Source organism: Amblyraja radiata, chromosome 16 (assembly GCF_010909765.2).
Source record: "Amblyraja radiata isolate CabotCenter1 chromosome 16, sAmbRad1.1.pri, whole genome shotgun sequence".
Lineage (NCBI taxonomy): Eukaryota > Metazoa > Chordata > Chondrichthyes > Rajiformes > Rajidae > Amblyraja > Amblyraja radiata.
The window spans coordinates 14,863,256-14,877,443 of record NC_045971.1 but is presented as its reverse complement, the minus strand read 5'-3'; the positions used below and the strand labels follow the sequence as shown (position 1 = coordinate 14,877,443).

The 14,188-nt window shown below is 42.3% G+C and overlaps 1 protein-coding gene across 1 annotated transcript in view; it reads left to right on the top strand.

The window, feature by feature from the left end:
• The window catches only part of nmt1 (N-myristoyltransferase 1), a 47,443-nt gene that overhangs the window by 19,845 nt on the left and 13,410 nt on the right, over positions 1–14,188 (top strand). Inside the window, exons 2-6 of the mRNA XM_033035171.1 lie at positions 907–1,009; positions 7,051–7,195; positions 10,439–10,557; positions 10,972–11,063; positions 13,598–13,714. Of these exons, the coding sequence (XP_032891062.1) occupies positions 907–1,009; positions 7,051–7,195; positions 10,439–10,557; positions 10,972–11,063; positions 13,598–13,714 (576 nt within the window). The remainder of the gene's footprint in view (positions 1–906; positions 1,010–7,050; positions 7,196–10,438; positions 10,558–10,971; positions 11,064–13,597; positions 13,715–14,188) is intronic.

Sequence of the window (14,188 nt, the reverse complement as noted above, 5' to 3'; positions counted from 1 at the left end):
CTGGAATAATATAGATCTGAGTGTAGGACAGTACCAGCATGTTAGTGGACCTACACAGTCACATTTAAACATAAATTTGCACCCATATTAACTAAATGGCAGTACACTAATTTAAGAAAATACTGTTGGAACAACAGATGACTCCAATGTCACTGAAGGTCACTAGCAGGATACCCAAACTAAACACAATGCTGGAGCTACTCGACAGGTCAGGCAACAACTGTGGAGGAAATGTACAGACAAAGTTTCAGGTTTGGACCCTTCTTCAGTCTGACCTGAACCATGAGGTGACCTGATCTGAAATGCTATCTGTCCATTCCCTCCACAGATGTTGCTTGACCTGCTGAGTTCCAACCACAAACTTTGTGTTTTGCTTCAGATTTGAATGTCTGCCGTTCCTCGTGGAACCCTGCATGGTGCTTACGAATGCTACATATGTATCTGTAAAATAGAATCTCTTTGCTCATAGTTTTGTATTTAATAGATTGTCCATTAATTTAGAAAACTTCTCAAACATTTCAACTATACAATCCTTCCCCCTGCCCTTTTCTTAAAACACAAACTTATATACAGCCTGTATATATGAGTAAGTGTTGAGGAGAGACCGGCAGCCTGGATTTGCCTACAACGTCGGGGCTACAGGCATCCTCTGCCATGGTGGAACTCTGTTTATGGCCGCGGTTCTGACTTGTGAATTCTTTGGCGTAGAAATCGTTCATGGGAGCGGAACCCTCCCGAACCAGGGGAGGACCTGTATGGTGTAATAGTGCCCTCTAATGGTAACAACCATACTTTGCTTTGTCAAGGGTCCTTATTTAAAAAATCTCATGTTAGCTGGATGACTTTGCTCAGTTCTAACTTTTAATTCTAGTTCTAATTCCAATTGTCATTTTTCTTTTTGAACAGTAAGATCCCAGGGGATGAGACGGGAACAAAGAAGAAAAAAAGGAAACCAAAACGGAAGAAGGAGAAAGAAAGTGGGAGGCCAGACTCGGTTGATCAATCAAGGGTATGGCTTAAATAGTTTACTGAACTGTAAATGTATGTACTGTACTGGGAATCCATGTAATGGGAAACCTTGTTCTAAAAGAAATATGGAGAAATCTCATCAGTTTAAAATGGCTTTGAATGCGTTTTAATGATGTGACCTTTCTTAGATAATTTAATAAAATCTTGTTTTTATCCTAATGCGCATTAAATCCAGGTAACAGGTTAAGTCCACCTCACTTGATTAATGTGGTGTTGAATATTGAATCTAAGTGTTGTTCGAGTGTTTAACTAACTTTAGTTATATTGAAGTGCACAGACTAGTAGTTCATAGCCTCTCCCGTCTTTATCGCTGCTGGTTAATTGCACTATATTTTTGGCACTCTTTGCTTTTTATTTCATTTATACTAGGATTATCAATGTAACTTAAAAGTGGCTCTGCTCAGTTCAGGGGTTGATTATTCTGGCTTTATTGTGAACAACCTTGAAGGGGAAAAGGTTATGGTAAAAGAGACAGTAGAAGTTTGCCAGCTAATTACCAGGAGTGAGAGATTGCCGTTATAAACAATAGCTTGAGAGAATAGATATTTTCAATGCAACAGGAAACACTGATTTTCATTTAGGAACTTTCAAACTCAGGATGACACCAAAGCTTTAAAACTGTGGTATGTGTTTGGACAGGTTGAGCTTCTCAGCAGGGTCAACAGACCATTCAGCAGGTTTCATATTTTCAAATTTAAAAGGGATTTAAGGGGATTTCCTCTGCCCTTCCCACCCTGGTACACACTCAGCTCTCCCAGCATCTCCCATCCCCGAGTGCCATATTTACATCTGTACCCTCCTTTTCCCCTGTCCACTTCCACCCATATCCCTCCCTCCGGCTTCACATTTCACTCCTCTTCTTTTCTTATCTGACACTCTTTTGTCTCCTTTTAACTTCTAGTCTTTGTCACTATCTTCAGCCATTTGCCAAACACCCACCACCCCCCATCCAACCTGTTTTTACCAATCACTTGCCAGGCTTTGCTCCACACCCACCTCTCACAGCTTTCTCTTCTCCCCACCCCCACTCTAACAGTCTGAAGAAGGGTCCCAACCCAAAACATCATCTAACCATTCCCTTCACAGATGCTGCCTGACCGGTTGGATTCCTCCAGCACTTTGTATTTATATTTACCTGCATTCATTCCAGATCACTCTATGCTCTGCTCTGCTCATTCAAGTGCCTATCAAGATGCCACTTATATATATTTATTATTCCTGTTTCCACCACCTTCTTTGGCAGCCTGTTCCAGATACTAACTACTGTGTGTGAAAAATGTATTCTTCAAATCTTCTCCCTCACCTTAAATTTATGCTATATAGTTTTACACCCCCTTTCCTTGGGAAATGGAAACTAGCCACTAGCCATAGACCTTGTCTATGCATCTCATAACTTTATAGTTGTATCATGTCTCTGCTTTACTTCCTTTGCCCCAGGGAAAGCAGATCCCAGCCTATCCAATCTCTCCTGATAACTCAACCCCTCCAATCCAGACAGGTTCCAATCCTTGTGAATCTTTTTTGCATCCACTCTGTGTGATTATCTGACCTTCATAATTTAAAAAAAAGTCACTGAAGTAGAAGGTTAAACTACAACTTTGCACTGTGCTGCTGCAGCAGTGTTCGGTGACTGGGATAATGGACCTCTGATGTTCACGATCATCATCCTATGTGTCAAGTGTGACTGGCCGTTAAGAGTATTTTCCCTGTGCTCAGTTTTACCAGAGCTCGTTGCTGATGCACTCGGTCAAATAATGCTACTATGATATCAAAGGAAGTCTCTCGCGCCTTGTCTTGCATATGACATTTTTCATTATTTGTACTACCAGGAAGCTAGTCATAGTTAGACATCATGGAAACAAGCCCTTTGGTGCAACTCACACAAGCTGACCAAGGCGCCGTGCCAAAATCATCCCTCTTGCCTGAACCTTGCCCATGTTCCTCCAAACCTTTCCGATCCATGCACATGTCTAAGTGTCTTTTGAATGTCCCCACTGTATCTGCCTCTCTCACTTCCTCTAGCAGCTCATTCCACATATGCACTACCCTATGTGGAAAAAGTTGTAGCAAGGGTCCCCTTTAAATACTTTCCCTCTCCCCTTTAAACTATGCCTCTAATTGTAGACTTCCCTAACCTGGGGTACATACGGTGGCTGTTCATCTTATCTATACCCCATTACATTTTATAAACCTCTCTGCTGACCATTTATATGCCTGAGCAAGTTGCATTTTCTGTGAAATGGTGAGAGCCTGGTAGAACAATACACATGAGATAACCCTCGTAAGTAGGGAGGAGGGGAATTGTGTTCTTCAAATTGTTAAATTTCAAGGCAAATTATTGAAGGCCATGATCTGTGAAATCTACTTGTTTGATTGTGATCTTTTCATTTCCTTAAGAGATTTTTGTTATTTTATTCAGACATTTGGTGTCAGAATTTTTTTATTGTTACCTTTGGTCAAAGTAGAGGGGTTTGAAATGTAATTCTCAGTGAGTGAAAATGTTTACAATTGTTTCTTTTGACCTTTTAGTAGTTGTGACATTTCCATATTTATATCAGGTATTAACTTGCCCCTGTCAAATTGGGGATGCTAGTAGCAGAATGCCAGACATTTTGATAAGGTTATTGGTTGTCTCTTACAGCCTGTTACTAAATACTGTGTATCCAACAACATTAGACAGCAGGGTGTCATCCAGCAGTGGTCTTCTGCCATCTTTCACAACCTCTTCCTAGTGTGCTTCAGTCTTGGGAAGCTGAGCATACTAACCTTCCAACATCATCATTATACGCGTGCATCTGTGCTTTATGGCCAGACTGCAGGTGCAGTCTGGCATTTCCATGGCAGGGTTGCCATGTTGTTCAGTGAGCACCTGATCCAGGAAGGTCAGCAGGCAGAGGTGGTTCAGAATTTTAGTATAATAATTTATTACCATAAAAATATTTCAAAATGCCACTTTGCAGAAAACAGTTACCAGCAATCATCACAATATGATTTCCTCATCAGTGCGTCACATGCACGTAATATGCTCTTGATAAGTGGCTCTTTGATGTTACAACATGTTCCACTTATCCAAAGTAGGTTTGGTTTTCCCATAACTATCACAGGGTAAAGACTGTTCATTGGATATGTTATGTGATTATGCATATTTAGGGTTTAATTTAATGGTTAAAGCCAAAAATGGACATTAAAAAACCCTTGTTAAAAAAACCTGTTAAAATTTGCACCAATACAGCTATTTGGAAAAATACTTTTGCTAATGTCAATTATGTACTTTGCTTTACGACTGCAGCTTAAAACTTGCCCACAATGTGTATGGACTAATTATATTTGTTTATGGATATGTCCTGGGATATGCCAATGTTATGCAACTAAAATTAATTAGGAAGAAATAATGAAAAGTATGCAATGAAGGGACCATTATTATTGCCAGCTTAGTTGCACTTTATCAATAGGCAATAGGTGCAAGAGTAGGCCATTAGGCCCTTCGAGCCAGCACCGCCATTCAATGTGATCATGGCTGATCATCCACAATCAGTACCCTGATCCTGCCTTCTCCCCATATCCCCTGATTCTGTTATCTTTAAGAGCCCTATCTAGCTCTCTCTTGAAAGTATCCAGAGAACCGGCCTCCACCGCCCTCTGAATTCCACAGACTCACAACTCCCTGTGTGAAAAAGTGTTTCCTCATGTCTGTTCTAAATGGCTTACCATTTTCTTAAAATATTCTTAAACTGTGACCTCTGGTTCTGGATTCCCCCAACATCGGGAACGTGTTTCCTGCCTCTAGTGTGTCCAAACCCTTAATAATCTTATATGTTTCAATAAGATCCCCACTCATCCTTCTAAATACCAGAGCATACAATGTTGAGCTGTTTGACTACACTGAAAAATAACTATTACTAAACCATGATTATAACAAAATATAAAGTAATTCAGTCATGTATAAATTGCAAACCCACCAACTGTTTTAAGAACTTGACATTTAAAGAGTGCACATTTATTGGTATGTCAAAGCCCAGGGGCACCATTGACTATATTATGTGACATGACAATCATGCCAAGTAGGATAGAATTGAATCAGAACTGGAAGCTTAAAACTGGACATCCATGTGGCTGAGGGCTATATAATTGGCTATATTTAGTCATCTTGGGGCCTGGCAAATCCCATGCTTTACAATTCTGATCAAGGCAGGTGAGCAACTTTGGCTGAATGAGGAGTGACAGAACGTAAAAGCAGACATAGTCAATTTGTTTTCTTGTGGTAGTTAATAAAAAGAGCATTAATATTTTACCTCTATCACTGTTGGTATTGGTTTATAATTGTCATGTTTTCAGAGATACAGTGAAAAACATTTGTGTGCTATCCAGTCAAATCATACTATGCCAATCAAAAATACCAGAGTGCAGCAGAGTGCTCGAGCATTATAGTGATAGTTATTGAGAAACATGTGCAGATAAACCCACACAGTCACAGGGAGAACATTCAAACTCCACTCAAACATCTCTGGAGTTCAGGTTACTGGAGGTTTGAAGAACTTACACGGCATGCGATGTCACTGTGCACTTATATGCAGCATATCCAGCTCAATGCTAAATGATGTGAAAACAGAAAATGCTAGAAACGCTTTCAGATCCTGCAACATGAACTTGTTTTCTCTTTGTCTGACCTGTTGGATGGCTCCAGCATTTTCTGTTGTATTTCAGATTTCTGGCATCTACAATTTTTGGGGGGGGATTTTCAAATGCTAAAGGATGCATCTTCGCCTCTTCTTCAGATCCCTACCATCCCAAGCCAGTCTTCATCCAGTTGGGTTCACCCCAAAGTGATATCAAGAACTGCTGAAACCATAAACGGCAGCAAAGATTATGAGATCAGACAATATACTGGCTGTCGTATTGAAGACTTGCGATGCAAAGTTAATCAATATACACCGTCATGTACCTGACAGTGTGGAATATGCCCAGTTTTGTAATGTCCACTGCAGTCAGTGGTGGGTATTCATGTTTGCCTAGCCAGTGACATCAACACCAGTAAGATAAATAAGGGGAAGTATGGTCTTGTTGTGTTTTATTAATGCACTATAATCCACTCCAATAATACAGCACTAATTGATGCCTGTGATAATATTGACTTACATCGAACAGAACAGCACAGAAACAGGCCCCTTGTCCAACAATGTCTGGGCCAAACATGATGACAAGTTAATCTCCGCTGCCTGCGTGTGATTCATATCCCTTCTTTCACTGCATATACATGATCCTGTCTGAAAGCCTCTTAAATACCACTATCATATCTGCCTTCACCATCATCTATATCAGCAAGAGCCAGGCACCCTCCACACTGTAAAAGAGCAAACTTGTCTCGCATATCTCTTTTAAACTTTCCCCTCTCACCTTAAAACTATATCCTTGAGTCTTTGATATTTCTTCCCTTTAGCCGCCGTCACCCCAGAGAAAATAAAACCAGTTTGTCCAGCAAGCTTCCTTGGCTTGTTGCAGGGTGTGTTCCTGCAAATATGTTCCCCAACTAACCCATCCACTCTATTTTTGTATTTTGGGTCTACATTACCTTGCTCTGGTATTTATAGACATTTAAAATTATAGTATTATAGTTATTAACAGCTAAATGAAGGGAAAAAATCTTCACAATGTTGGGACAAAGTAGGTTTGACCTTTTATCCAGTTGCTGCGTAAAATGTGACGTTATTTTCAACGATTTTAAACGGTGAATTATAGTGAAAAGATTTGGAATATCTGCATTTGGGAGGACAGCATGAGTTTTAGCAGAAGCTTTATGAAGATATATTTTTGGCAAGCAGCTAATATTTGAAATGGACATTTGAATTATAGCTCTGTTGAGCTCTGATAACAACTGATCTCATCGGCAATTATTCATTTGGGATTTGTTTAAATTTTGTTGCCTACTGATAGTTTTATGAAAAGTCTCCCTGTCTGATTGTGCAGTGCAGTATCTGCTTTACTGAAATATTTAAGTTTTTTGCACTAAATTTTGTCTTTCAGTCTAACTCGCTGCCTGCCGATAAGCTCCAGGAGATCCAGAAAGCCATTGAACTGTTTAATGTTGGTCAAGGTCCAGCAAAGAGTATGGAAGAGGCAACCAAACGCAGTTATCAGTTCTGGGATACCCAGCCGGTGCCAAAGCTTGGTATGTATCTCTGTAATGTTGAAGAAGTTTTTATACTGGTCTTGTCAAGGGTGTTTGCAAGTATGGTCAGCAAATTCCTAGTATCATTCTCAGAGATGTCGGGTGAATGATAATGGTATTCGAACATTTTGGTATTGATAAAAGTTATCTGTTTCTTATCTTCCATTTTACACCATCACTGTGGAACCCTGCACATTATCAAATCCAAATCCAAATCCATGACATAGCTATGGCCACTCGCATGGGCCCTAGCTATGCCTGCCTCTTTGTAGGGTACGTTGAACAATCACTGTTCCAGGCGTACACTGGTCCTATCCCCAAACTCTACCTCTGCGACATTGACGACTGCATTGGTGCTTCCTCCTGCACCCATGCAGAACTCACTGACTTCATCAACTTCATGACTAATTTCCATCCTGCACTCAAATTCACTTGGACCATCTCCGACATCTCCCTACCCTTTCTGGATCTCACCATCTCCATCAGACGAGACAGACTATTGACCATCTTCTACTACAAACCTACTGACTCCCATAGCTATCTAGACTACACTTCTTCCCACCCTGTTTCCTCTAAAGACTCTAACCCCTACTCCCAATTCCTCCGTCTACGCCGCATCTGCGCCCAGGATGAGGTTTTCCATACTAGATCATCGGAGATGTCCTCATTCTTTAGGAAATGGGGCTACCCTTTTTCCATTATAAATGGGGCTCTCACTAGGGTCTCTTCGATATCCCGCAGCTCCGCTCTTGCTCCCCCTCCCCCCCATTCACAACAAGGACAGAGACTCCCTTCTCACCTTCCACCCCATCAGCTGTCACATACAGCACATAATCCTCCAACACTTTCGCCACCTCCAACGGAATCCCACTACTGGCCACTTCTTCCCATCTCCACCCCTTTCTGCTTTCCGCAGAGTCCCTCCGCAACTTCCTGGTCAACTCGTCCCTTGCCACCCAAACCACCCCCTCCCCAGGTACTTTCCCCTGCAACCGCAGGAGATGCAACATCTGTACCTTTAGCTACCCCCTCGACTCCATCCAAGGACCCCAACAGTCTTTTCAGGTGTGGCAGAAGTTCACTTGCATCTCCTCCAACCTCATCTACTGTATCCGCTGTTCCAGGTGTCAACTTCTGCACATCGGTGAGACCAAGAGCAGGCTTGGCGATCGTTTCGCTGAACACCTCTGCTCAGTCCGCCTTAATCTACCTGATCTCCCGGTTTTTGTGCGGTGTGACTGAATCTGTTCCTAGTTGCTCAAAACCTGGAGGCCAGTAAGCAGAGAGGAAGAGAGTCATCAATCTGATGTAGACATCTCTCCATAAGATCCAAAACACCACCATCTATATCCAGACTTTCCCCAAAACCTGTTCACCTCATCATCCAGGCCCAGAACTCGCTGATCTGTATTTACTCCCAGTCTGGCAAGGTTTCACGTTTAAAACTTATTGTTTACTCTCCATAAGCTCCAGCCTTACAGTTATGTGTTACTAAATTATATGTCTTCCATCCTCCTCTCTTGGCCAGAATAAATGGTTCCATGAGTTGAAGCAAGCAGCCCTATCCCAAGCATGTTGAGATCTACGAGTTAAATGTTTGAGTCACATCTGAGGCTGTTGATAGTTTTTAGCAGGGTTCCACCACGACCACATGACGTGTATCCAAGAAGACAAATCTCTTCATCCTGACTTGGTGTCCATCACCAAAAGACATAACACCCACTGTTGTGTTCACTATAGTATAGTTTGTCAACTAACCAATGAATCAGAATTTATTTTGTATGTCGCCATGTTCAACATCCTGTGAAGGTAAATCTGTTTTATCTGATCTTCTCTTCAGTATTTTTGTTAAATTTGAATCATGTTAGACAGACTCCCATGTTGCTGATTTCTAATGAACCAAAGGTTCAAAGGTTGATTTATTGTCACATACACCTAGATGTAGTGAAATTCCTTTTGCCAATGCAGCACATAAGAAAGAATACAAACATAACAATAATAAATAGCTTTAACATAAAAACACCCCCGCACAATGGTTCCCATTATGGGGGAAGGCACAAAGTCCAGTCCCATCCCCAATGTCCACCCATAGTCGGGCCTATTGAGGCCTCCACAGTTGCCTCTACGGAGGCCCGATGTTCCAGGCCGTCCTCGCCGGGTGATGATGTTCCGGCGTCGGGAGAGTCCTCTCTGCGACTTGGGAACCCTGGAACGGCCGCCTCCCTACTCGAGACCGTGGCTTCCGGAGCCGACAAGGCCGCGCCGAATGGAGCTCAACTGGCGATCTCGTCGCGAGATCCCAGGCTCCCGATGGAAAGTTCAGCGCCGCCGCCCGCAGCTCCGCGATGTTTTTAACGCCGGTCCCAGCTCACCGGAGTTCCAGCGCGGCGACTCAGGCAAGGCAACGCCGGCCCCGCAATGGCGCTCCAGCGCTGCACCGCCGTCCTCAGACCCGCAGCTCAGCCGCCGCCGGTGCCGCCGATGCCGAGGCTCCGGGCGGTCCCCTCGCTCCTCGGACCCGCAGCTCCGCAGCCGCCGCCGCCGATGCCGAGGCTCCGGGCGGTCCCCTCAGGAAATGCCGCTCCAGGCCCGCTGGTAGGCCGCGAGGACGGGTCGAAAGTGCAGCCCGGAGAAAAGCTGCATCTCCGACCAGGTAGGGACCCTGAAAATTAGTTTCCCCCTTCCCCCCCCCTCCCCCACACATAAAAAAGCTAGAACTCCTTAAAAACAAAACACTAAACTAACTAAAAATAAGAAAAAAGAAATGAAAAACAGACAGCTGCAGGCTAGGCAGCCATACCCCCTACAGGTCGGCGCCAACTGTCCCGTTGTTCCTTGATCGCCAAGATTCCATTTGCAGCCACTATTTTGGTTTACTTTTTTTTCAAATTGAATTTCACTGTAGTTATTTATTGGTTTGCATACTATGATTGGATGAGACCCTATTCATGAAAATATAGCCTCTTCCAACCCACCATGTTGATCTTTCTGTTCCTCTGGCCTTAAACCTTCAACCTTTCCTGATTTTGCTGGTAAATATTCTGTCAAGTGGAGCTGGTGTCTTTTGTGGGCTCGGGGGGAAAATAGTTAGTCATACTGTAGCTTGTCCACAGACTGCCTCCATGCAAAACCTCATCTGTAATATCAGATGTGTGGTTATACTGCCTCAAAGCTATACAGAATTTACCTAATGCATTGAAGCTGAAAAGAAACTCATTGGTTCAAGCTCTCATCTTGTTGCAGGTGAAGTAGTGACAGTACATGGCCCTATTGAAGCAGACAAGACAAATATTCGACAAGAGCCCTACAGTTTGCCGCAAGGATTTCTCTGGGATGCCCTGGATCTTGGGGATGCTGAAGTGGTAAGTCAGTCATATATATCACAGTGTTTGTAATTACATTTCTTTATTGGTGTTTGATGCCATTGATGGTATTGTAAAATATGTTTGATATTCCATTTAATCTTTCACTTCTGGAATGAAGTTTAAATCTATGTGTCACCCCAGACATATAATTAAATGCCTACCAGTTTGAAGCATAATATATGGTGTTTGGGAATTTGCCAAAGATTTTTTTTAAAAATCTGAAATAATGTAAAGCGGGTGCTTGATTGTTGATGTGAAGTGAAGGGCCTGTTTCCGCTATGACCCTATGTGACTAGATACCCTAAACATAAATCTGCTGAATTTGATTCCATGTCTGGGGTTTGGACACCCTCTTGCTGTTCTGTAACAACTGAGGGGTGAATCTAATCTTTGGTGTGCTTGAACATTTAGTTGAAGGAGCTGTATACGCTGCTGAATGAGAACTATGTGGAGGATGATGACAACATGTTTAGGTTTGATTACTCACCTGAATTCTTATTGTGGTAAGTGGACGAACTCGTAATAAGTTAAAATTATTATTTTGCTTTCAGCTGTGGGAAGGTGTCTCAGGTGCAGCTCTAACCAATGGTCTGTCTAAAACACTAACTGACCTGCAAGTGTTAGCAAGTCGGGTAACAACATTGTAACCAATCCCAATTTAGATAACATAGTAATGAGATACAGAGCAGGGCTGTGAACATAAACTGATGCCCTCATCAATACATTTTGTTACCTCTTCAAAAAACATTCAATCAGATTGGTCAGACAGGGTCAGCACTTGACACAACCATGCTGACTGTCTCTGATTAGTCTTTCCTTTCCAAGTGATCATTAATCCTGTCCCTCTTTCCAATGACTTCCCTACTACTGATGTTAGTTAAGAAAGTTAATCACCAAAAATACCACCCACTGTTGTGTTCACTGTAGTACAGACTGTTATGATTAGACTGTAATTGCCAGACTTTTCCCTATTGCCTTTAAAATGAGGGCCATTTTGACATCTGCATTTACCTGACAAGAAGCTAGCTTCTTTCAGCTTCGGACGATAGCTAAAATAAAACAATTCCTCCACTTTGATGGCCTCGAAAAGATCATCCACATATTTATCTCCTCCCGCCTAGATTACTGCAACTCTCTTTACACTGGCATCAGCCAATCTTCCCTGTCCCGCCTGCAACTGGTCCAAAACGCCGCAGCGAGACTCCTGACGGGCACCCGAAAAAGGGACCACATCACCCCGATCCTGGCCTCTCTCCACTGGCTCCCTGTGCGGTTCCGTATACATTTCAAGACCCTCCTCTATGTCTACAAAGCCCTCAATGGGCTTGCCCCCTCCTACATTAAAAGTCTTCTCACCCACCACTCCACCTCCAGGTCCCTCAGATCGGCCGACTTGGGGCTGCTGAATATCCCGCGGTCTAGGCATGAGCTTAGGGGCGACCGCACCTTTGCGGTTGCAGCTCCTAGACTGTGGAACAGCATCCCCCTTCCCATCAGAACTGCCCCCTCCATCGACTCCTTTAAGTTAAGGCTAAAAACCTATCTATACTCCCAAGCCTTTCCTGACGTCCACTGAGCGAGGGCTTTATGTATATATGTATGTAGTTTGCTTGTTTATACTATTCTTATACCAAATGTAAAGCACTTTGGCCAACAAGAGTTGTTTTTTAAATGTGCTATATAAATAAATGTGACTTGACTTGACCTCATCTGTATGATCAGCAAAGATGTAAAAATCACTCTGGTGACTCGTGGCAACCACCGATGTCACTATGCCCTTTTTTACGTAAGGGAACCAAATCTGTGCAGTGCCTTTGACGACATGCTGTACAATTATATTAAAAATCTCAAAATAAGATTAAAACACTGGAAACACTCAGCAAGTCAGACCACATGGGTTGGAAGAAAATCTGAGTAATTCCAGCTGATTTTATTTTGGATTTCCAGCATTTATAAAAATATTTTTCTTTATCAAACCTTTCCAATTTAAAAAATGCAACTCCTTTCAATAAAAGCCGTTTGTCCTCTAAACTACCTGCCCCATTTGTCTGCTAGATTTTTGCACTAAAAAATGTGGATTCCCCTGTACTTCACTCGCTTGCAGTCTCTCACCGTTTTAGAGCATTTGCCTTTTGATTCCTCCAAACTTGCACTTTCCTGCATTAAACTTTATTTACCAAGTTTAATATTGCGCAACCACTCAATCTATCTATATCTTATTGTAGGTCACAATGCCCTCATCACAACATACCCTACTTTTGTGACATTGAAAAATTTAGATATTTTGTATTTTACTCACATCTCCAGGTCATCAATATAAGCAGTAAACAGTTGAGGGCCAAGAACTGATCCCAGAAATACTCCACTAGTTACAAACCTTCGCCTGCAAAAAAAAAACCCATTTATTTCAACTCTTGTTTTCTATGTGACAGACGATTTTCATCCATGCTCACCAAACTTCCGACAATACCATGAGCTCTAAATTAATGCACCAGCCGCTTCATAAAAATGCATTTTGTAAATCTAAATATACTGCATCGACAGGTTCAAATCTTGTCGTGCTCTCAAATAATTTTTCTGTGTCTTTTATTGGGCCTGCAAACAATGTGATCAGCTTAATGAAGTTCATTGAGAGTAACTTGGTTTATGGTTGAGAGAGGATGTTGACATTGGCTTGCTTATCCTTCCAGTGAATTTGGTGGATTTTGTCGAATCACAAGTCTAAGTCCATTACCAACCTTCCCCTGATATCCAACACATCACCCATACATTCAACATCAACGGAAGAATTCCATTCTTCCAGTTATGACTGTGATTACCCCATTTGTTGGACTTGTAGACTTCATGGGCCGAATGGCCCAATTCTACCACTATAACTTATGAACATGAATTTAAAAAATGAACACAGTCTATTGACACCTATCCAAATGTGCAATTTGCCTGCAGATTACGTCTTGTATGAATTCATTACATGCTGTATGTTTCTTATTGATAAATGTGTCATTGCAATAAATGTGTTGTTTGGTCCTGTCTCTAGGGCTCTGCGTCCGCCTGGCTGGTTGCTCCAGTGGCATTGTGGTGTACGGGTCGGCTCCAACAAGAAATTAGTGGGTTTCATCAGTGCCATTCCAGCTAATATTCAGATTTACGACCAGTACGTAAACTTGCTTCTACTTTTTGGGACTAACAAGTCTCTTGTAATCAGTGTGTACGAAGGAACTGCAGATGATGGTTTAAACCGAAGATAGACACAAAATGCTGGAGTAACTCAGCGGGACAGGCAGCACCTCTGGAGAGAAGGAATGGATGACATTTCGGGTCAAGACCCTCGACCCAAAACATCACCCATCTCTCCAGAGATGCTGCCTGTTCGGCTGAGTTACTCCAGCATTTTGTGTCTATCTCTTGTAGTCAGTCTTGTCCTCTTGCTTTCTAAATACTTGCTGAGCATTTTGAACAGTTTCTGTTTGTGATAGTGGTAAAGGAATGGAGTTTGTAATTGACGCCAACGATGATGGCTTCATTTTTTTAATCTTTAACTGGAAGAAATTTCAGTTTATCCAGGCTGATAACAAGACAGAGGATTGCAGAGGTCTCATTGGTGTGTTTATAAATGCAAATACAGAAA